At 37.8% G+C, this 26,001-nt stretch overlaps 1 protein-coding gene across 1 annotated transcript in view; it reads right to left on the minus strand.

Annotated features, from left to right (window-relative positions):
• AKT3 (AKT serine/threonine kinase 3) overlaps nt 1-26,001 on the minus strand; it is a 288,804-nt gene that overhangs the window by 63,492 nt on the left and 199,311 nt on the right. The window contains exons 6-7 of the mRNA XM_077761823.1: nt 23,075-23,140; nt 21,689-21,757 (exon numbers count right to left, since the gene is read on the minus strand). Coding sequence (XP_077617949.1) covers nt 21,689-21,757; nt 23,075-23,140 — 135 coding nt within the window. The remainder of the gene's footprint in view (nt 1-21,688; nt 21,758-23,074; nt 23,141-26,001) is intronic.

The following is a 26,001-nucleotide window of genomic DNA, read 5'->3' on the forward strand; positions in this document are numbered from 1 at the left end:
AGGCAGGATGGAAAGGCCTCCTAAGAAACACAGCACCCAGGACAGTCCGTGAGGTTCCTGCCCGTGTAGCGCAGCAATACCAGTGTCACAGCAAAGGCTAGCATGGCCAGTCTAAGCTTCAGAGCAGGCCTGGAAAAGATCACCATTTATGAGTAAGAACAACATCATCCAATTTTTATCAGGCACAAAAAGAACCAGGAAAATATAACCCATTACTAGGAGAAAAATGTGTCACTCAGAAAGCAACACAAATGACAGAGATGGAAGAATACTATGATACAAGAGCTATTACAATATGGTCTACAAGTTCAAAAGGCAGAGAGAGAAGCATAAGGAAATAAATGAGAGATAGGAAAAGTTCCAGATTAAACTTCAAGAGATGAAATCTCAGATGTCCTAGGTGAAAACCAAAAAACAGCTTTAATTAACGGCATGTTATACACTGGAGAAAAAAATGTAACAGACTTGAAGTCACAGGAAACAAATCTAAAGTTAAAGATAGAAAAAAATAATGAAAAAGATGAACAGAGCATTGATAAACTGTGGCATGATATCCTGCAGTCTAACAAACGTATAAGTGCACTCTGAGGCTCAGACAAGAGAAATGAATGAACAGAAAAAAATACTTGAATAATTTCCAAAAAGTTTTCAAATCTGATGAAAACCATAAGCCCGCAGATTCACAAAGACTCAAAAGAAAACCCAACTGAAAGAAATGTGAAGAGGGGCCCCTGGGTGGCTCAGATGATTAAACATCTGACTCCTGATTTTGGCTCAGGTCATGATCTCATTGTTTGTGGAGTTCAACCCCCACGTTGGGATCTGTGCTGAGAGTGCAGAGCCTGACTGGGATTCTGTCTCTCCCTCTCTGTGTGCCTCTCCTCTGCTCGTGCTCTCTTTCTTTCTGAAAATATGTAAACAAACAAAAGAAATGTGAAGAAAATCCTACAAGACACATAATATTTAGAAAGCTGAAAGCAAGTGATAAAAGAAAAGCTTAATAGGACAGGGGGTGGTGGTAAAGGGACACATTAAGGGACACCTGGGTGACTCAGTCAGTTGAGCATCCAACTTTCAATCAGGTCATGATCTCACAGTTCATGAGTTCGAGCCCCACGTCAGGCTCTGACAGCTCAGAGCCTGGAGCCTTGAGACTCTGTGTCTCCCTCTCTCTCTGTCCCTTGCCCACTTGTACTTTGTCTCTCTCTCTCTCAAAAATAAATAAACATTAAAAAATTTTTAATTAAAAAAAAATAAGACATGTTAAGCACAGGGACCAAAGAACAAGTGAATACTCCTTGTCAGAAATTGTGCAAACCAGGAGAAAGTGGAGAGCCATCTTGATAGTAAATAAATACAGAACAAGCAAACTAGAATTTTACAGACAGCTAAAGTATCTTTCAAAAAATGACAGCAAAATAAAGCCTTTTGGGGACATGCAAAAGGTTAAAGAAATCAGCCCCAGAAACACTACACTATAAATATTCAAAGTAATGCTTCCGGCTAAAGTAAAATGGTACCAGATGAAATACTGTATCTACATAAGGTAAAGAAAAGACTGTAAGTCATAACTTTGTGGGTAAATATACATTGATTTTTCTTGTGTTTTTAATCTCTTTAAAAGACTGCTGGTTTAAAACAAAAATAAAATGCATAGTGGCATTTATAGCGTATCTAAAGGTAAAATGTATTAATAGTAGCATAAAAGGTTGAAGGGGGAAAATGAAGGTCTACAGGTCAAAGGGTCTTATGATGTGAAATGGTACAATCTAACTTGAACATGATATGGGGTAAGTTAAGCATGAGTCTGTATTTAAAACCCAAACCCCCCAAAACTGCAGTTCCCCAAAATTTGCAAATAAAATATTAGTGAATGCTACCAAACTCCTAAGGAAGAGATAATAACAATTTCATGCAAATATTTGCAGAAAATAAGAGGAAGAAATATTTCTCAATACATTACACGAGGCCAGCATCATCTTAATACAAAACCAAAGACATTACATGAAAGGGATCAATATCCCTCATAATCAAAGATGTAAAAAGTCTTAATAAAACTTTACCAAATCATATCTAATAAATGCTGATAATACAACATGACCAGTGATGGTTAATTCCAAAAGTGAAAGACTGGTTTTACATCTGGAATCAATGTAATTCACTATATTAACAGGTTAAAAAAGGGAAAACCATATACTCATTTCAAGCAACGCAGAAGAAACTGCTCAGAAAACTCGATGGGCACTGATACTAAAATATCTTAACAAAGCAGGAACAGGAGAGAACATCTGCAACTTGATAAAAGGCATGTAAAAATGTATAGCTACTATCACACTTAATAATGATGGACTGAATCTCTTTTCCCTCTGAGATTAGGAACAAGGATGTTCACTTCTTTACTTGGCATTGTGCAGGAGTTCCTAGCCAACTGAAATGAGGCATAGACAGACAGACAAACAAATATATAAATGTCATACAGACTGGAACAGAAGTAAAACTACCTTTATTTACTGGCAGTAAGCCTATCTGTCTACAAAGACATTCCAAAGAAATTTACCAAAAAAATTATAAAACTAATAGTAAGTGAGCTTTGGAAGGCTTTGGGATACAAAGTCAATACACAAAACCTCAACTGTATTATATGCTAGCAACAAACAACTGGTAATGGAAAAAACCAGGAATATGTAAGGGAAAAACTGAAGAAAGTCATGTGAGACCTACACAGTGAAAATTACAAAATGTTTCAATAGAAATTAGATAAGACATAAGTAAACAGATGTACTGAGCGCACTGATCAGAACACTAATATTGTTGACATGTCCATTCTACAGACTCAATGCAAATGCATCCCAGTCCTAGCAGGCTTCTTCTGTAAAGATTAAGAAGCTGATACTAGATTGATACGGAAATGCAAGGGACCCAAAAGGGCCACCACAATTCTGAGAAACAACAGTATTCTTCCTTAATTTTTAGATATACTTTAAAGCTACAATAATCAAGTCAGTATGGTATTGGTGTAAAGAAAGCCATATCAACTGATATAACACAGCAGGGAGTCCAGAAACATACAAATACATGCAAATTGATTGTTGACAAAGGTATCAAAGTCATTCAGTGGGGCAAGAGTATAGTACTTCCAACAAAGGATGCTGGAATAATTGGGTTCTATATGGGGGGAAAAAAAAAGAAACACCAATCCTTACCTTTCCATACGTATACAAATCAACTCAAAGTAGGTCATAGGTCTAAATGTAGCAGGTCCAATTATAAAAGTTGTAGAAGAAAATATTTATGACTTAGGATAGACAAAGACTTCTTGGAAAGCAGAACAACAACAACAACAACAAAAAAAACACTCGAAAAACAGAAAAGACAAGAATTGATAAATTGGGACTTCAAAACTAAAAATAAGTGTTGTCAAAAAATATCAGTGAGATGATGAAAAGACAAGGTAGAGTATGGGGGAAATAATTTTGATATGTGTATTTGGCAAACTAATTGTAACCAGAACATATGAAGAATTCTTTAGAAAGACTGACCCCACCAAGTGTTGTAGAATAACTAGAATTCTCATTACATTAATATCAGAAATGTCAAATGACACTACTTTTGAAAATAATTTTGGACTTTTTAAAAAAACATAAACATACATTTACTACAAATTCAGCAATGATACTCCTCAGTATTTACCCAAGAAAAGAAAACTTGTGCATGAATGTGCGTATCAGACTTCTTACTAGGAAGTAACTGTAGTCTGTCCAAATGCACACCAAGAGCAGGCATACCTTCATCTAACCAAGCAATACGTCACGATTCAGCAAGAAAAGGAATGAGCTACTTAGAAATGTACAAAAAGGGATAAACTCAAAAACCTTAGGCTAAGGGAAAAAAACACACAGAACAGTATATATTATATGATTCCATTTCAAAGAAACTTTAGGAAAGGAAAATCAAATCTTTAGTGTCAAAAAGTAGGTCAGTGGTTGCCTAAGGGCAGGCGTGGGTGCAGGATGGGGTGACAGATGGCAAATCAGAACTTTTTGAGGCAACGGAAATATTCCACCTTTATTATAATGGGGACTCCATGCATATAAATATTTGTCAAGATTCATGCAACGTGTATTTAAAGTGAGTACGTTTTATTGTATGTAGATTATACCCAAATAAAGTTGATTAAGTTATAGAAATAATCTAAATGTCCCAAAATTTGGGAAGGATTTGATAAATCTAAACAAATCAGTAGACAATTAGTATAAATTTTAGAATACTGAATAAAATGGAAAATGTGTACAGTATAAAAACAGGAAAATATATTAACAGGGTAAGAGCAATTATTGTTAGATGGTGAGATTTCAAGTGGCTTTTGTCTTCTGGTTTTTTACTTGAAAATCACTTGTAATTACCTGTTTGACATTAATTCCCACAAACACTATGTCTTCCTTATACACAGAGACCATCTGTCTTGTTCACGTCATATACCAAGTACACAGTGACTAGCTTGTAACAAGCAGTCAATAAATTTATTTTACAACTGAATCAAAAGAACTACTTTTTTGGCTTTTTGATGTTCGGCAATGGACGTGCAGTTGTTCTAAGATGAAAAAAAACTTCACAAAGCCTTCAAATACGTGTACTCTTAACCCTTGAGACAAATTTAATGCTCTATTAATTTCATCTTCCTAGCAGAAGCACAGGGAAAACACCATGCAAGTACTCTACAGCTTTGCCTCTTCAGTGCCAAGCCTAATACATAGCACATATTACATGCTCAATAAATATGTAAAGAATAAAGGGAAATTCAAAAATGCTTTCCAAAGAATTATGGAGAAGAAAAGGTTTATACTTTTCAAAATGAAGCATTTTTATCAGAAGCATAAGAAAATCATATAAAATAACTGAATATTCTTGTTTTTGTTTAAAAAAAAAAGAGTTACTTGCCACTCAAGCAAAAAGCTTAGGAAGTTTAGAAATGTAAGCTCCTTCAAGCGAACAACGACATGTCTTTTGTGTGTTGTACTTAGTCATGTTGTTATGAAGATGCTAATGTAGAGGCGCCTGGGTGGCTTAGTCGGTTAAGCGTCCGACTTTCGCTTAAGTCATGATCTAGCGGTTCGTGGGTTCGAGCCCCGTGTCGGGCTCTGTGCTGACTGCCAGCTTAGAACCTGGAGCCTGTTTCAGAGTCTGTCACTCCCTCTCTCTCTGACCCTCCCCTGCTCACGCTGTCTCTCTCTCTCTCTCTCCTAGAAATAAATAAATTTAAAAAAAAAGATGCTAATGTAAACAGATGATCTTAACCTACTAAATAAGACTATTTCTTCATAAAACCCGTAATGTTCTATTTTGAAAATAAATCGCTGTATTTTGGAAAAGTTATATTCTTCTCCTTAATGGAAGTGTAATTGATGTACAATGTCCCACTAGTTTCAGGAGTGCATCACAGTGATTTGATATTTTTATATATTATAATATGACCCCCACAATAAATCTAGTTATGATCAGTCACCATACAAAGTTATTACAGTATTACTGACTCTATTTCCTATGCTGTATATCACATCCCCATGACTTATCTATTTTATAACTAGAAGTTTGTACCTTTTAGTCCCTTATACCTGTTTCACCCGCCCTCCCCTCTGGTAACCAAGTTTATTTACTGAATCTATGAGTTTATTTGTTCTGTTTTTTTGTTCATTTGCTTTGTTTTTAGATTCCATATACAAGTGAAATCATATGGTATCTGTTTCTCTGATTCATTTCACTTAGCATAATACTGTCGAGGTCCACCACGTTGTCATGAAAGGCAAGATTTCACTCTTTTTCATGGATGAGTAATGTTCCATCATATGTGTATCTGTGTACATATACATTATGTACACAAAGTAATAAAAGTTAGAGAGAGAGGAGAGATCACCTTTATCCATTCATCTACCAGCAGACACTAAGCTTGCTTTCAAATATCCTGGCTATTGTAAATCATGCTGCAATGAGCACAGAGGTGCATATTATCTTTTCAAATTACTGTTTGCGTTTACTTTGAATAAACACCTAGAAGTGGAGTTTGCTGGGTCATACGGTAGTTCTATTTTTAATTTTTTGAGGAACTATTTTCCAGGGTGGCTGCACCAATTTGGTGGGTGCACAATTTGCACCAATGGCTGCACCATTCCCATCAACAGTGTTCCAGGGTTCCCTTTCCCCTACATTGTTGCCAACAGTTATTTTTTGTCTTTTTGTTAAGAACCAATCAGATGGGTGTGAGAAAGGTAATATCCAATCATGGTTGTGATTTGCATTTTTGATGACAAGCAAAGTTGAGCATCTTTTCATGTGTCTGTTGGTCATTTGTATGTCTTTTTTGAAAAAAGTCTATTCAAGTCTTCTGCCCATTATGTAATAGAATTGTTTTTTAAAATGTTAAGTTGTGTAAGTTTTTCATATATTTTGGGTATTAAATCCATATTGGATGGGGTGCCGAGGTGGCTCAGTCGGTTGAGCATTTGACTTCAGCTCAGGTCATGATCTCACAGTTTGAGAGTTCGAGCCCCACGTCAGACTCCGTGCTGACAACCCAGAGCCTGGAGCCTGTTTCGGATTCTGTGTTTCCCTCTCTGCCCCTCCCCTACTTGCACTCTCTCGGTCTCTCGGTCTCTCTCTCTCTCTCTGTCTCTCAAAAATAAAGAAACATTAAAAATTAAATCCTTATTGGATGTAGTATTTACAAATATCTTCTTCCATTCAGTACGTTACCTTTTAGTTTTGTTGATGGTTTCCTCCACTGCAAAAGTTTAGTTTTAATGCAACTTTTTCAAACAACAACAACAACAAACTTGGAACTTAAAAAAGTTCCTAAGAATTATCACTGCAGTCTAAAGATTTAGAACACAATTTTTTTCCTAGCAAATACAGCCCTACAGCTTTCAGTCATTCCTTTGTAATAACAGAAACAAACAAACAAAACTTAAGTCCGGAGTAACAAAATCTGTTCAATTTCAATGACTACATTCATTGCCATAAGATCTGTTGAAGTTGAAACCTGAATATCCTAAAGATAACAAATAATTAAGCAACAAGACATGTCAATCTGTGCAGGGTGCAGATCAATACATCCCCTGGGTTTACAAAAAGACAAGATGAAAAGAATGGCTCCGGCCCACTACAGAGACACTAATCAATGACGCTGTCTTAGTCTGTTTAGGCTGCTGTCACATAATGCCACAGCTTGGGGGTGGGGGGGAGGTTATAAACAAGAGAAATGTATTCTCATGGCTCTGGTAAGTCCAAGATCAAGGCACTGGCAGATTGGGTATCAGGTGAGAACTTCCTTCCCAGTTCGTCATGGCTGTCTTTCCGCTAGATCCTCCCACTGTGGAAGGGGCAGCGAGTAAACTCTCTGGAGTCTCTTTTATGAGTACACTAATCCCACTCCTGAGGGTGTCACCCTCACGACTGATCACCCCCAAAGACACACCTCCTAATGTCATCACCTTGGGCTTTAGGTTTCAACACAGGAGTTCTGTGGTGAGGGGGGCACAAACACTCAGTCCATGGCTACTACTACCCCACACAACTACAGCAGTGTTAATTACATCATACAACAAACCCTTGAATCCGTAGTATTCAAGAACTTCCTTCAAATGGAAGAATACTTCAAGTACAAGTATTCTTACATTTAACAAGCAATTCATAGAATTATCTTCTAGACAGTGTCTACCCTCTTTCACAGGTTAATTCCAGAGTCTGCATTAGTTTTCAAGGAACGTTCTTTCAGAAACAATTGTGATATAGATAAAAGAATAAAAAATGCCATATTTTAAGAACAAAGTTAAATATAAAATTTCTTGAAATACAAATTAAACCTTTACGATGCTACAGAAGAGATGAAAGGGATCTAAGGTCAAAGTTACTGGACACAGCTGGTGGCAGCTGTGTTAGCCATAAATTATCAGTTAAATGCCTCAAGCCCCGCGCCTCTACTTCTTGGCCTCTTCTTAAAAGTATGAAAATGTAAAATGAATTCTGGATCACCAACCATGTGGTTGATATCTGAAAAAGTATCCTGTAAACTGGCAATTTAAAAGAATGTTTTTAATGTTTATTTTTGAGAGAGACAGAGTGTGAGCGGGGGAGGGGCAGAGAGAGACAGAGAATCCAAAGCAGGCTCCAGGCTCTGAGCCATCAGCAGAGCCCGACATGCAGCTTGAACCCACGAACCATGAGATCATTATCTGAGCCAAAGTTGGACGCTTAACCAACTGAGTCACCCATGCGCCCCTGAATGGGTAATTTTTTAAAAAGTAATTCAAGACAAGAAAATTTTCCGGGGTTAAAAGTCAACTAATGAAAATACTTAATAATGTGAAAAGTACAAAAAATAATTTCCTTTACGGGATGCCTGTTGTGGCTCAGTAAGATGAGTGTCCAACTCTTAATTTCATCTCAGGTCATGATCTCACGGCTGTGGGATCAAGCCCCATTTTGCACCCCACACTGAGTGTGGAGCTTGCTTGAGATTTTCTTTCTCCCTCTCCATCTCCCTTTTGCCCATGCTCTCTCTAAAACAATTTTTAAAATGTTAATAATTTCCTTTAAAAAATAATTTTAAATTCCCAATCTACTATTACAATTAAGATAATTTATATGAAAACATTTTATTGAAACTATATTAACATGATAAAGAAGAGATCGCTTAGTTCTACTACATTAAATATTAACATATTCTTCATTTGGAAAGTAAAATATACTTTTAAAAAGGTAAAAGTTCTCAAGGTAATTATTTTAAAATATTTATATTTATTAGGATACAGGTGAACTATCTGGGTTATTTAGCAAATATATCTAATACCAATACAATAAAAATAATAAAGATTACCATTTTGAGCACTGAGAGCAGTGCATTCTAACAACAATCATAAAAGCTACATCATGTTATCTCCATACTACAGATGATTAAATATAGTAAGTTGAAGTGATTATTTCCATTTATCACATTAGGCACTACTTTTGAGTGCCTCCACTTGCTGGGCACTGTACCAAGTGACTTACATGCATAATTCTCAAAACACTTCTTATAAAATAGGTAGCCTCTTATCTGCATCACAGAAATGAGAAAACTAAGGTTTAGAAATGCCATAAAATTCACGCAGCATCACACAGCTATTAAGTGGCAGAGTGGAGTTCAAACTTAGGTCAACTGTCTCTAAGGCACATCATCTATTTATTACACTAAAACTACATTTTCTATGAACTTGAGACAATCAATGTATAAATTATCCCACTGAGACGAAATTTCACTCGTAAGTCTCCCTCAGAATTGCATGATATGAGCGGCCTGAGAGAAAGAACTGACTACAGAGTAGGGCTCCTGAAGGCATAGAAGGAGAACAGGAGCGCAAGAGCTCTGTGCTGAAAGGTCAGCGCGCCTGTAGCTGTGGGCTGCAGTCTCCTCGCAAAGCTGCTCTCACCGCAGCCTCTGCGCGTGCAGTGCCCTCACCAGTACCCGTGTCCCCAGCCTTTCTGCTGTCACGTCCCAGTCAAGTGCAACTTCCTCCAGCCAGGAAACTCAATTTATAGCAGGTACGTTCTCCATCATTCTCTCCCGTTGCATCTGTTCTTTGCAATTATAATACATTTGTTGGGTTTATTTTATGACTCTTTTACTCACCCCAGTGCACCCTAAGACTGGGACACAATAAGCACTCAATAAATATTTCTTTTTTTAAATTTTTTATTGTTTATTCATTGTTCAGAGAGAAAGAGACAGAGTGCAAGCCAAGGAGGGGCAGAGAGAGGGAGACACAGATCTGAAGCACGCTCCAGGCTCTGAGCTGTGAGCACAGAATGCAATGCAGGGCTTGAACCCACGAACCATGAGATGATGACCTGAGCGAGCCAAAGTCGGATGCCTGACCAACTCAGCCACCCATACACCCCTAAATATTTCTTAATGAATAAACAAATCTTATTTGGAAAACATATACCTTTAAATAGTCCACTGGTCAAAGAAAACATGCCCTGAGAAATTAGTAAATTTAGGAAAAGAAGAAGAGATCTAAAAAAACATGTAAAAACATATATAACATTGAAAATATGCTATAAATATTCATATGTAAATTTAACATAAAATTGGTTTCTCCATGGAAGTTTATACAGAAATACTTATATCAGAAAAGAAAAAAAATTTTAAATAAATGCTTTAAGTAAGTTTCCACATTAAGAAACAAGAATAAGAAAAGCAAATTAAACTTAACCACAGTAACCAGAAGGAAGGAAATAATAAAGATAATCAATGGAATAGAAAACCCAAAAATAAGAGAAAAAAATATGTAAAACCTATGGCTGAAAATGTCAATGAAAACTATTAACCTTTAGGAAGAATATCAGAAATCAAGAGAGACAGGATCCCCTGCTCCTACAGACACTAATGCACTACAAGGGAACATTAACAACATTAAGCAAATACGCTTAAAAAATGAGATAAAAGGAATTCTTGGAAACACATTAACTACCAAAGCTCACTCAAGAAAAAATAAAATGCATGGAAATACATCCGTGTATTTTATTACATATATATATGTATGTAATATATATATATGTATGTAAGTAAGTATACCCATAAAAAATAGATATATCTTATATATGATCCCCCCTCCCCCAATTCATTGTTAAAAACCTTCCTACAAAGAAAATTCTTGGTCCAAAAATTTCACTGATGAAATCCACCAGAACACAGAAGAGGAAGCAATGCTTCCCAACTCATTTCAAATGGTCACCATTGTCTGGAGTGCAAACCCAGAGATATCACTTGGGGTAGCGAAAAGGAGAGACCTAAACAGTATTACAAAGGAACAAAGGTTTAAAACTCTTAACAAAATCTTGCAGACGATCCAAAAACACATCAAGAGGGTAATACCATACAACCACATTGAGTTTATCTAAGAAATGCTAAGTTGGTTTAATATTAAAAATGCAAATGACAAAATTCAGGATATTAGAATAAAGAAGAAAACCATATGGCCATCACAATAGAGAAATCTTTTGACAAAATATCACATCCTATAAGGATTTTTTAAAAAAGCGCAGCAGAGTAGGAATCAAAAAAATGTCTTTAACTTAGTGAAGGGCATCTATGAAAAACCTACAGCTAACAACATATTTCTTGGTGAAAATATGAATGCTTTCACTCTAAAATCAGGTATAAGGCAAGAATGTCTGCTGTCACTGTGCTATTTAACACTGCCCTGGAGGTCCTAGATGGGTGATAAGGTAAGAAAAAGAACAAAAATGCATGAGATTAGAAAGAAGTAAAATGGTCTCTATTCTCATGTTATGATCGTCTACACAAAGAATCTCAACATATTTACAAAAAATATTTTTAGCAACTGAATGCAAGAGTCAAGGGTAAGAAGTATCAATTGCATTTGTACATACTATCAACAATTCAAATTTGGAAGTTCAAACCAATCACTTACAATAACATCAAAAACGTAAGACAGTTCAGGATAAATTTAACAAAATATTCAAGACCTGTACGCTAAAAACTATACAATACTGCTGAAAAAAATTAAGGAAAATATAAATAATGGGAAAGATATATCATGTTCATGGATCAGAACACAATATTATTGGGGCACCTGGGTGGCTCAGTTGGTTAATCGTCCAACTTCAGCTCAGGTCATCAGCTTGCGGTTTGTGAGTTCGAGCCCTGTGTCGGGCTCTGTGCTGACAGCTCAGAGCTTGGAGCCTGCTTCAGATTCTGTGTTTCCCTCTCTCTCTGCCCTTCCCCCACTCATGGTCTGTCTGTCTCTCTCTCTCAAAAATAAACAAACATAAAAAAACAAAGAACACAGTATTGTTAACACGTCAATTCTCTCCAAATTGATCAACAGATTTAACACAATCCCAATTAAAATCCAGGAGATCTCTACATTGAAATCAACAAGATTATTCTGAAATTTATATAGAACTGTTAAGTAAATAGGGTTGTCAAAACAATTTTTTAAAGGAACAGAAGGGAAAGATCCAAACTGCCTAATTTTAACACTTACTCTAAAGTAAAAACGCTAAAGACAGTGTGAAAGGGATAAGAATGGATACAGATCAATGTAACAAAACAGAGCGTCCAGATATCAATCCACATATACATGGTTAACTGATTTTTGCCAGGGTAATTTAATGGGGAAAAAGACAGTATTTTCAACAAATATGCTGAAACAGACATGCAACTACATAAAAAAAAAAAAAAAAAGAACTCTGAAACTCTGACTCTTCTATAGCACCATACACAAAAATTCACTTGAAATGGATCACAGACCTAAATTTAAGTGCTAAAACATTTAACCCTTTTAGAAGAATACATGGGTGTGGAGGGGCAGCGTGCCTGGGTAGCTCAGTCAGTTAAGCATCCAAGTGACTCCTAGTTTCGGCTCAGGTCATGACCTCAAGGTTCGTGAAATTAAGCCCCTCATCAGACTTCCATGCTGAAAGCACAGAGCCTACTTGGGATTTCCTCTCAGCTTCTCCCTCTGTCCCTCCCCTGCTCAAGCACATTCTCGCTCTCCCTCCCTCAAAATAAATAAACTTAAAAAAATGGGAGAAAATTATTAAACTTGGGTGAGAAAAAGAGGTTTTAAGTTAAACACAAACCACTCATACACAAAAAACCCTCATGAGATGTATTTCATCTAAATTAAAAGATTTGTCCTTCAAAAGACACTTGTAAGAAACTATTTCAGTGGTTACAAGGAAGGATGGGATGCACGGACTGTAAAGGGGCCTGGGAAGCTTGTTAGGGGGAAAAATTCTCCTTTAAAAAAATGAAAAGGCAGACCTTAGACTGGGAGAAAATACTTGCAAAACAGCACATCTATACAATAAAGCACTTGTACCTAGAATATATGAAGAATTCTGACTACTCAATATTAAAAAAGACAAACAACCAAATTAAAAAAATGGACAAAAAGATTTTAGCAGATATTTCAATAAAGAAGATATCCAAACAGCACATCAACACAGGAAAAAATGTTCAATACTATTAGTCGCTCAGGAAGTTCAAATTCAAACTACAAGATACCACTACACACTGATATGGGTAAAATTTTAGAAAGACTAACCATGCAACGTACGGTGATGATGCTGAGTATCATACTCAGCTGCACCTGCTGTGGAAATGCAACGTGGCGGTTTCTTACAAAGCTGGACATACCAGAGGACACAGAAACTGCATTCCTAGGTACTTACTGAAGATAACTAAAATGTATGTCCATATATAGTTTTGCACTGAAATATTCACAAGAGCTTTTTTTCATTAAAAAAACTGCAAAGACCCCCAAATGCCTATCAACTACTGATTGTTCAAGCATATTATGATACAACAATGTAATGGAGTAAATCCATAAAAAGAAGCAAACTACTGATACATGCAACCATTTTGATGAATTTTAAAATTAATATGCTAAGTGAAAGGTGCAGAGCACAAATGACTATATACAGTGTTTGGTGGAGGGAGATTATACTTTTTAATATTTAGGCATTGTGTTCCAATGCCCTGTGTTTTTTCTTCAAGGCCTCTGATTGTACATCTATTGTGTCTTCTGGTTTCACTCTTCTGCAATGCTCACTCTGGGTAATCCAGCCTTTGTGTAAGGAGCCTGACTGTCCTGAGCATGCCGTGCTGTGCCGTAAGTGCATGGGGAAGAATCGTGGTAATAGGCCAATGCCTGCTCAGCTCCTCCAGTCCCACTCACCTCATGTGAGGTTCAAGTAAGCCTCTTAGATGTTGAAACTAGTCAAGGCTTTGAATAATTACCTTAGACGCAGTGATATATTGCTCTAATGATTCCTTTTAGGAAACCATACATATAGTATGTACTAAAGAGTACTAAAAGTATTCCCAAATTTATTTTGCCTTAAACTTTATATGCTAAAGTGAATTTTATAATGTATCTTTCTTGGCTTGGGAAGTTTTGAAAAAGCACTGGATGAAAGCAATAAAATTCTGACATAACCTCATAATATATTAATAATTAAAATGCAGGGCAAAGAAATTAACTTGCCAGACTCCTAACAATAAAGATATTTATATACACAGAAGTGTAGTAAAAATTTTAAAATCATCGTTATGAAGACGAAATGATAGTTTTAGTTTAAAAATCACCCCAAATCACACCTCCATAAATTAGTAAGTAGAACTAAAATTTCTGACTGCTGGAACTTCTGCCTCACATGAATTTAAAATGACACGATTTGAGTTCACTGAAGACAAACATGCCGGGCAAATAATGAAAATCTGAACTATGAGAAGATCTCAAGATTGGTATGACACTGAAAGTCATATGCAAACAACGAAGTGGGTTTTTTTCTGAGAGATCAATACAGTGTACGGTGAGCACAGTGTCAGTTCATCTGTATCCACATCAAGAAAACAGAGGAACGGGAAGGATCTATCGGGTGACTAAACGCTTCTCCACAGCAATTCTCCTTTATCCCCTAACGGATAACTGAACTTCCAATTCCAGCCCGGAGAGAGATTTACTGAGGTCCGGAAAGAAATATGGCTATTAGTAAGACTTTGGGGAAGAATCCTAAATAGATGCATTCCGGTGTTGTTTTTGTACTTTTATTATTATTATTATTATTATATGAAGACTTTTTTTTTAAGTAAGCTTCGTGTGTAGATCAGGTTAACACCCGAGCCAGGGAAAGGCAGGGTCACCGGCCGCATCACTCCAGTGCTCCTGGAGCACGTCCTCCAGATGCTGGGTGGCTGCTTACCACAGGCTGCCCTGAATTTGCTTCCACGGCCTCTTCCAGGGAGCTCTGAACGGACCCTTGTACGTCCCACCCTATCGCCAAAGTTCAGACCTTGCATCGACCCAAGAAAAAGGAAGAACCCATGCTTCTGCTTAGGAACTGGTCAATGTCAAATCGGAGCACCTCTGTCAACTGTTATCTCGCAGGACTCACTCGACTCTGTCCTGTGCGTACTTAGCTGCACAGGCTTCTCCTGCCTGGCTCCTTCTGCCCAGGATTCTCTCTCATCACCAACAGCACTCACGTCGGCATCCCCGCGCGGCACCACTCTTGGCCACTAATGTCCCAGCTGTACCTGGTTTTCTCACGCTGGACATTTCTTCCCTTCCTTGGTTTCAGCACTGCTGATGAAGCCAATGTGTACCTCTGATCTAACTCCACCTGCTTGTTACCCTCGCTGGGTTCCTCCAATAAAAGACGATCACGCCAGGACTCATTTCTCTTCCTGTGTTTCCTGACTTTTTGAATAGCCCAGTATCCATAGGAGTCCCCCCAAGCAACAAACAGGAAACTGTGTGACGTTCTTCTCTTTGCGTTTAGTCATAAAATCTTAGAATTTTATTCCTTCTAATATTACCTCAACTAATGACTCTACCAGTTTACAACTGGGTTACAGAAGACCTAAATGCAGCATCCCCTCAAGCAGTCGCCTGTTTCCAATTCGGTCTTCTTCAATCCAAGCTTCACATTGCTATAAAGTATTCCTCCAGAAACTTTTTCTTACAGAAATCCTTCTATGATACTCCACTGTCTTCAGGATAAAACCCAAATTGCCTGGAAGATCTATCCCAAGACAACACTGTTCAGACTCTTCTCTGCAGGACTTTAGCACGGCTGGGCAGATGGGGGAGACCGGGCGTGTTCCTGCACCTTCTACACACTCTATTGCCTTGTTTGGAATGTCCTCCTTTACATTCGTGCTGATCTGAGAGTTAAACTTAAGTCTTAGCTTAGCAACCACCCAAGGAAGGGTTTCGTTTCTCTGGCATTCTCTCCTTTTCTCTCCCCTCTTCTTTGGGACTGGTTCAAGTACCCATTCTGTTTCCCATAGCAACCAGTGTCATCATGGCAATAATGCCATTAAGGTATACACACACTCTCTTGTCTAGAACCCCAGGTTAGAGAGTCATCTTTTATTTATTTTTTTTAATATTTTTATTTATTTCTAGGAGAGAGAGAGAGACAGCGTGAGCAGGGGAGGGTCAGAGAGAGAGGGAGTCACAGACTGAAACAGGCTCCAGGCTCTGAGCTGACAGTCAGCACAGAGCCCGACGCGGGGCTCGAACCCACGAACCGCGAGATCATGACCTAAGCGAAAGTCGGATGCTTAACCGACTAAGCCACCCAGGCGCCCCGAGAGTCATCTTTTAAAAGAGAGCACCAAGTCTTCCTTATTTCTGTAACTACTGAGGTCCAGTCAATAGTAGTTGCTCATTAAATATTTAATAGATAAATGGACTCTAATGGAATAGGTTCTGAAGGTCATCCATAAATTATCAAGTATAATCAAAATCATTCTTGAAAACTCCTGAGGCAGGTACTACCCTGGAGACCGAATACACTGTCTCAGTGTAGTTAAGCTCAGCACTTTTTCCTTTTGCAACAAAATACTAGTTTCTTTAGATGAGCATCTGTAGTTATGATGCACTTAACAACAGTGTTTTCTGAAAATTGTGTATTCTTAAGCACTAGGGTCAGCGTCCCATGAAACTCTGCTGATGGCAAGGAGAAACGAACATGGAGGAAAAGAACGGCAACCTTACATTTCTCATCTTGAGATGACTGTTAAGTCATCATTTTATCACGAAGAATGGAAGAATCATCAAATCGTTCCTACCTACTAGCCTTTTTTATTTAAAATTTTTTTAATGTTTTATTCATTTCTGAGAGAGAGAAAGACACTGTGAGCAGGGGAGGGTCAGAGAGAGAGGGAGACACAGAATCCGAAGCAGGTTCCAGGCTCTGAGCTGTCAGCACAGAGCCCGACGCAGGGCTCAAACCCACAAACTGCAGGATCATGACCTGAGCCGAAAGTCAGACGCTTAACTACTGGGCCACCCATGCGCCCCCCTCCTACCTACTAGCTCTCTATCTACCTATGGATCTATCTACTAACTCTATGTTGTCTTTTGCTGAGTTCTTTTCTTTGAATTCATATATGTTAACTGCAATTATGATGTGATCCCCATTGTACTGATATGCCTATAAACAGCCATTGATTTTTTTTTTTTTAACAAGTGATATCTTCTCACAATCCACTTCCATCAGGGTTATTCACTGCTTTAAACAATACTGGAGAACACAGGATGATAACAAGCATGGCCGCAAACATGCTAAATTCCCATGCCATCTACTAGGCTGAAACAAGTCCGTATATTCATAAAAATGTGAAGAAAAAGAATGTCTCAACTGTTGTATTTATATTTCATGATAAACATTCCAGAACACAGGCTAACAGGATGCTACTGCTAATTAAAAATCAAGACAATAAGCACAAATTAAGTAAAATTTGGGCCAGTTGTAATTATTTCAACAGGCCCACTAAAGAAGTCCATCTCAGGGTACGGGTTGGGTAGAGAGAGATCCCAATATGCTGTCGTCTGGTGAGCACCACGTTTACCAGAACTTACTTTCGACAGGCCGGCCACCCATCCACCTCTCCAGTCACAACCCAGATGTTCCCTGCTGGAAAACTCCTGGTCCATTGGTGGGTGTTGGTATGGACCATCTGCCTGTGTGAGTTTATGGGTTCTCCTGCTTTACCTCTATGTCAACCTTATTTCCAAACAGAAGTACTCTGTTTAGTAGTTTTTCTACAGCAATTGAGCTTTCTGCATTTCTAGGAAGTGCCCCTGGGCAGAGTAAGTGTCATGGTGAACCTAAAGCAGATTAATTAAATAAGTCACCATAAGGACATACTGAACATAGATCTCCTTCAGAGAAATGATAAATTTAAGAAGAGAAATAAACACATTAATGTTTCATAAAACATTAGTTCATACATTCAAAGTGTATTCAAAAGTGTAACTGATAAAAGAGAAAAATTGGGAAGTACATATTTGTAATTTGAACTTTCATTTGTACCCAACGTGTGTAAATACAATCAAATTTTCCATATGTATCCATATATATAGCAATGCTATAACTGCTGTCCATGCACTTTAGAATTATGTATCACACACAGAGTCAGTTCACCTGCTGCAATCCATTAAATAATTCAGTCTTTATCTATAACACATTCTCAAAACAGAAATTCTGAAAAAAGAGAGCTATAATGTAGGAGTTTCAGTGCTAAAGAAAACCATCTGGCTAGTCTGAAAATCTGCTTTTGTGTGTAAAATTGTTTCGACAATCATCAGTTAATTAATCTCAGAAGTATGCTAGAGTGTGGGTGCCGCACCCCCCCCTCACCCGCCCGGAGGCTCTGAAGCTTCCTTCACCCACCACACAAAACCCCCTCCCTCCCCTGCAGTCCCATCCTTCTTCATCTGTTTCTGATACAGGTGATAATTATCGCTCTAAACTGAGTGTGGGCTTTGTACTGTACCTTCCCTACTTGACTATAAACTCTTTGAGGGGAAGATCTATGCTTAATTCAGATTTTATGCTCCACAATACCTACCCTAGTGCCTTGCACAAAGCCTCAAAAAAATGTGTATATTTTATAAATGCACTCAAAGATACTCCCTCTTGAAACAACACTTTCAAGTTTTTGCCCGAAATAAACTGCGTAGTACGTTACTTTCTATTTTTCTTCCTACTTCTCAGCAGTTTCCAGTTTAAAAATCTCTGTTGATCCCTGTTCCTGGAGAGGATTTATTTATCCATTCACTTATTTATTCATTCAAACCATCCAGTAAATATCTGTCAGGTTCTTACTCATGCTAGATAGTAAGGTGCTGGATTTTACCAGTTCAGAGTCTAGTAGAAAAGATACAAGTAAATAGGTAATTATAAAACAATATGGTAATTGTTACAATAGATGTAAATACATGATACCATGTAAGAGGAGTTCTCCAATTTAAGAGTGTTTCTGTAAGTTTTTGTTTGCTGAGTTTAACATTTTCCTAATACTGTCTTCCCTGGTCATCTATCCATCCATCCACCTACCTGCCTGCCTAACTTCCTTCCTTCATTTTTAAAATGCATAATATTTGGGGCACCTGGGTGGCTCAGTTGGTTAAGTATCCAATTTCGGCTCAGGTCATGATCTCACAGTTCGTGGGTCGAGCCCCACGTCGGACTCTCTGCTGACAGCTAGCTCAGAGCCTAGAGCCTGGAGCCTGTCTTTGGATTCTGTGGATTCTGTGTCTCCCTCTCTTTTTGACCCTCCCCTGCTCATGCGGTCTCTCTCTCTCTCAAAAATAAATAAACCATTAAAAAAATTTTTTAAATGCATATTTATCTGTAGCACTAAATACAAAAGCTGCTCAAGAACTCATAATTCAGAAATAAGTCTTCCCACCTGGTCCCCAGACACTCAGTTTATCTTCCCAAAGGCACACACTAACGTCCAGTGCATAATTCAGAGACGGTTGACGCCCCTACAGACATGTGTCCTGTACACATGGTCCTGCCTTCTTTTAACCATGACGGTGGTGGCATGCTTTATACTCTGCACCTTGTTTCTTTCACTTCATAATGCACCTTAGAAATTGTTCTCTATCAGCCTGTATTGGGCCACCTCATTCTTTTTAATGGATATGAAGTATTCCACTGCATGGATACAGCAGTCTCCTCACCGAAGGCTCACCAAAGGTACTACGGATGCAGCACTGAATAAATTAATCCAAACACCATTCTGTGGTTTATCTGTGAAAATGTATGTGGGATAAATTCCCGGAAGTGGACCTGCTCCAAGAATATGAGCACTTTCTCTTTTGACAGATACTAACACAGACTCCACATCAACTTAATTTTCCATGAAAGGGGAAAGAGCCGCCCCCTCATAACTTAAACTATAACATTTATAGAAATGGCTCCTGAACCTGTGTCCACAGCTCTGACCCCTTCTTTATCCTTGGTGAGATTTCCACGCTATTTCCACATACTCACTTCCTAGGAACCTTAAGAAAACCCTTTTCAAAACCAATTTTATAATCTTGCCCTCAACACATTCTCTGTAAGTTTCCTATGTTAGTTCTCCCTGATTCCAACCAAAAGCCACTTCTTTTTATTTTTTTTTTAATGTTTTATTTATTTCTAGGAGAGAGAGAGACAGCGTGAGCAGGGGAGGGTCAGAGAGAGAGGGAGACACAGACTCTGAAATAGGCTCCAGGCTCTGAGCTGGCAGTCAGCACAGAGCCCGACGTGGGGCTCGAACCCACGAACCGCGAGGTCATGACCTAAGCGAAAGTCGGACGCTTAACCGACTAAGCCACCCAGGCGCCCCCAAAAGCCACTTCTGGTACCTCTCTTTCTACCCACAAATAATTAACTGGTTATGAACATGTACCAATTCTGCATAATTCCATGACATTCATTTCCTTTTATTTTCCCATATAACATCTGACCGCATGCATAGGTTATTCTCATCCAACTACTCAAGTTCTTCTGGCCCTGTGGTCATCCTGGTAATTCTGCTCACATGACCCTCTCTGCTCATGGTATCTTCTCAAATCAGCCCCCTGCTGAAGTCTCATTAAGGCTTAAAGGTCTGTCCTAAATGCTACATCAACCATAAAGGGTTTTCTAATATGACTTTATTAGCGCTTAGGTCTTTCACTATACATTCTAATTTATAACACACTTCTAAGATAAATTCTAAGTTCCTTCATAGAAAGGATGATGTCCTCACACATTCTGATAAACCCACACTGCCTGGCATTTAAACTGTGTTCACCAAATGAATGAATGAATTTTGCAATGAACTAATTCCTACAAGTCAGACAATTCTACAGGAGAAAACATTCTACAGAGGGTATTTAATCCATTACTTTAGAAAAATAAGACTATTTTAAGGTGTGTGAGATACAGTTCTCTATCTAATAATTAAGTTTATTTCAGAAAACCCACAATGTAAATATTTGCAGTTAACTATTCCAGTAAATTGAAATGTTCCCTCACATTGATTTTGTTCAAAAATACGGAGGACAAAGGACAGGGAATAAAGGAATAGATGAAATGTACCACTAAGCTGACTACATTTCTCTTTAAAACTACAAAAGCCTTTCAAATCTTTTTTAAATAATGTTTTTAAATATATATTTATTTTGAGAGAGAGACAGAGAAAGCACGCGTGGAAGCAGGGTGCAGAGAGAAAGAGAGCGAGAGAGAGAGAGAATCCCAAGCAGGTTCCACACTATCAGCGCAGGGCCCAACACAGGGCTCTGCTGACCTGAGCCAAAATCCAGAGCCAGACACTCAACTGACTGAGCCACCCAGGAGCCCTGACCCTTTCAAATCTCTTAAAATACAGTCAAGGTTACTCTAAGTACTATGTAAATGAAGAGGAAACTCACCTACATGTGCCTAGAGAGTATTGTTAAACTGAGTTTAAAATGAGTTAAATAATCTTTTATAAGGTTCACAAACACTTGAGGAGAAACTTCCTAAAGCAGCATAAATCCTGTACTTCCAGGTTTTCAGAATTAAATAATGTGATTTCAAAAATCGTATGAGTGATCAAATATTTTACATTTATAAAGTATAGGGAGAAAAAGAATAGGATGATGCTTTCTAATATATAAAAGTACTTACAAAAAGATTACATTAGATTTCATTAGAAACTATTCAGTTCGCAGCTATTCTACAGGAGAAAGAACTACAGAAATCCCTACGGGGAAGTAGAGAATGGTTACATCATAACTTCTATTTTAAATAACTTGTAAAAATGATGACAATACTACCACGCATATGCTGGATTGACTTCTTGACTCACCTCTCCCCCATTAACATACTCCATCACAAAACACAAACGGTCTTTTGTCTGGAAGGAATATTTCAAGGACTTGAAATGAAAAAGAAAAAATGTTACATTATAATCCAGTATTTTTATTACACCACCAAAATAGAATACTTAGAAACAGTAATCTTGATGTATGAAAGGTTCTTGCCCTTAAGAGTCTACTTACTCCTTAAGATGTGTGTAACTAAGAGTTCTGAGAAACATAAAACAAATTCTGTTTAGATCAGCTTTGGATATTGTTAGGGGAAAAATTAAAATTAAAGTTTTAAGTAAAAATACACTGAGTAATTGTGACGAGCACCTCTCAATCTATTGTGCCGTCTATTTGAAACTTTATTCATACCCAAAGTTCTCATCCATGCAACCTCAGAGTGAGGAAAACTCAGGAATAGAGGTAGAGTAGTTATGTTCCAGCTTCTAATAGTTTCTACCTCACTTTTTGCAAACTGGGTACATAACGTGACTGAATTCAACAGAGTTGGTTCAGATAGTTATATAAGTCATAAAGATATCAGAACTTTAGATCTTACTACACTGTGCAATACACACCCAGCAATGCAACAAAGTAACTCTAGGTATCTGGAAATTCCTACTTTACATAATGGGAAATCTTTAAAATGTGCTCCCTCTTCAAAGTTATTTTTAATCTTAATACATGTCATCAGAACCAGGAACATACAGAAACTTGGAAAATTATGTCTCTATTACAAAGAATCTAAGAACAGGAATATAAGCAATCAGTTTCCTTCAAAAAAAAGTAACATGCATATAAGCCACAGTTTTTACTCTGTCAAGAAAACACATCATGAATTATCCTACCTATAATTTGATGTATTCAGTACTCCTGTGTTTCTGAGAATACTCTATACCTAAAAGAAGTCTCAATTTCTATAAAGAAATTCAGTAAAGATTTCTGCCTTTCATATTTGAAGACAATGCTGCTTGGTCATTTAAATATTTGCCAGAAGCCAATAGACAAAGGAAACATAAAATCCTCACATTTAGACTAAGAATTTCCTTTAAGTCTACCATTTTCTCAGTGGTCTGTGTATAGTTGCTCTGGAGTTTTTTGTTTTCTTTTTTGTTTTTTTTTAAGGCACAGAAATTCATGAGGAGGAAAAAAAAGGCTCAAAAAAGTAATGGAGGTGTAAGAGGAGGGATTACAAATGCATACGTACTGCAAACTTAACCCACACACTGCAATGATTTCCAAGAAATAAGACGTCTAGTGTTCCCACAAAGAAAATGGCATACCTAAATGAATGTTACTTAAAACGTTATTTTTCATGGCTTCGTTTCTGCACAACTCCCTTAAATTTAAAATGTTATGATTGTAACATCTGCCCTTCAGTCACTTACTGTTAAAAAGGGATGTCTAGTGTTCTTTAACACTCTGCTCTCAGTGAGAGTGTGTGCCACTTCATCCTACAAAAGAAAAAGGCAAACCTTTAATACATGCACTAAGCACCAGGGATATAAAATTTTTGCTATTTCTCTAAGAGCAGACGAGGTTAAACCCAGAGGCAGAGAAATATTTGAAAAGCCAATGACATGTTTCCTTTATTGGTAGGCTTCTCCTCCACACTTCCTCCAGAAACAGATCTGATTACTGATTTAAATCAGATGGCTGTAAGGTATAATAAACCCATATAAAATCAGTCAGGCTTAATCAAAATACATTGATAATGATACAAAAACCACCAAAAAGTTATCAGGGACACGGATCATTAAATAGCTAAACCTTTCGCCTTGAAGGCAATGCCTTTGCAGCTAATATTTAGGCATGGAGTAGTTATTATTTACATGTTCGTAATATATTTTATTCGGGGGACAGAAAGGATATATTTCAGGAAAGATCACAGAATTTGTATGTCTCCCACTTAAAAGAAAAATCAGTTACTGAAAATAGGAACACAGAATATATACATTAAGATTTAATTTTCAATTATACATTTTAGAAATAGAAACAGAATATAAAAATTGTATCTTTTTGCTTGTGGCTTTTTAACATGCTTCTTTAAAAAAAAAAAAGGAAAGTCACAACCTACTTTAGGTGACACTTAAAAAATCTGGGTGTATTTCAAACCAAAAATAAGTGTATTTCCCCAATTTTGTACATAAATCTCATCTTAACATCAAAAGTGAACTAGGAGAGATTTTCTTCAACATATGGAGAACTGGAAAAATGTTTCGTATTTCAAAAATAACACCATCTTAAAGAAGAAAGGAAAGAAAGATCACTGCTGAAACTAACACAGCATCTCCGGTCTCTGCTTCTAGCAAGATCCGAAACAAAGCTCTTGCTGGATCCATGTCTCCACACTGTCAGCAAATCACAATTTGCTTAGAAGATGTGAAGAGCAAAACATTAGGGCACCGCGTTAATATTTATCATCTGACCGTAGTCAGACCTCGGAGAAAAATGAGAAATAGACTGATCAAAGACACTAAGACCCCAAAGCCGTTCCAAGAGGGCGGGACCAGCCATGTCTGAACAAGGCCAGCGTAATTAACAACATGGTGCTCAAAACTAGTAAGCCAAGGCATGGGGGTGAAAGCACTCCCATCCTATTTGTTTAGTAAGAATCAAGCTTTAGTGCTCAAACAATCGGAAAGCCTCTGTCATATCACACTAGAATTTCTAAACGAATTAGAGTAAGAGCCCACATCTTAATACAAAATAAATCAGAAGCAGAAATGATACCATAACTTACTGATTTCTATACCCATAGTCCCTAGCATTGGGACTTGGAGTCATGGGAGTCCAAGGCTACTGGAAAAGGCGTAACAGACGGGTAAATATCCAATGTAATAAATAATTACTAATTCCGATAAGTGATATTAAGAAAAAATGGGGGTATCCACTATCGTAAGTGGAGTAATTAAGGAAAATTAACATTACTGGGGGGACAAGGTGGGGAGCAGGAGGGGCGATATAATCTGATTTCTATTTTTAAAAGTTTACTCAGGCTCCTCTGAGTAGGACATAAAAAATAGGAAGGATGGGGACCCCTGGGTGCTAGGTCAGTTAAGCGTCCAACTCTTGATTTCTGCTCAAGTCATGATCTCACCATTGAGACTGAGCCCCTCCAAAGCAAGGAGCCTGACTAACATTCTCTCTCTCTCCCGTCCCTCCCTCGCTCACTCTCTCAAGAAAAAAAAAAAAAAACCAAAACACACAAAAAGGAGGGATAAATCAAGAGACCACAGTATTCCGAGAGAAACGAGGATGACTTAGCCTACTATGGTAGCAGCGGGAACAGGAGAAAAGGGGAGAGTTTTAAAATCTTTTTGATGCATAAAATTAGCAACAATAATCCAAAAGATACCTGCTTCCAACAAGAGGGTGAATAAAAAGAAACCCCTCTTTACAGGCAGTCAGAAGGAGATTCGCAGAAGAGACACCATTTGCAGGTTATGCTGGAGGAGGCAAAGTGACTGGGGGCAGCAAGCCAGGAAGAGACCACGGAAAGGGAAGTAGACACCCATCTGGAACCAGAAAAGGTATTCTGGTGCTTCAGAAAATATTTCCAGAGGGTAGCTCATTCTGCTTTTTAAAACAAGCTCAGCACATAACAATAGTTATTTTCCTAAATCACTTAGTACCTTTCAGGAGAGAAGATTCGTTTTTTCTGGGCTCTGCAATCTGCCTGACCGCACTGAAGGCGCGGAGTGAAGACGTATGGAAACAAATGCTAACACAAGATTTCTTTGTCAGGAGAATGGAAACGGAATTAATACCACGTACGTATCTTGCAAAACTATTAAAATATATTTTCTGCCATATTTTACATATGATCAGATTAGAATTCTTCCCCCTTCTTGCAGATTTGATGGTACTGTATTTCACATACTAATTAGTTTCTGCTATGAAGATAAGGTAGGCACAAGCTAAAAAGTAAACACAGATGCCAATAATTTTTAATTACAGTTAAAAGCAACATGTCAAAACAAAAAGTTAAAAATAACAGCGATAAAACTTAGTGGCTGAAACAATGTGATGCCTTTTAAAAATTCCACTCGTTGATTATGACTATAAACGCGGAACGCTAAACAGGCTTGGGTGTGCAACAGAAGTGGCACGTTTTCGTGAAAACGCTTCTGAAATCCAGTTTCATGTAGATTCATCCCCGGTAAAATACTAACTAGTGAATTTTTAAACCTAGCCTCACGGGAATGCGCTCCGATTTCCTGGGTTTGTGCGGCAGAGAACAGCGCTCCTCACACTTAACTTTCCCAGTCGCGTCCCACCGATCGCCCTTCGACTACGCGGGGCCCCGCTTCCT

This window comes from Crocuta crocuta, unplaced genomic scaffold (assembly GCF_008692635.1).
Source record: "Crocuta crocuta isolate KB4526 unplaced genomic scaffold, BGI_CrCroc_1.0 scaffold243, whole genome shotgun sequence".
Taxonomy (NCBI): domain Eukaryota; kingdom Metazoa; phylum Chordata; class Mammalia; order Carnivora; family Hyaenidae; genus Crocuta; species Crocuta crocuta.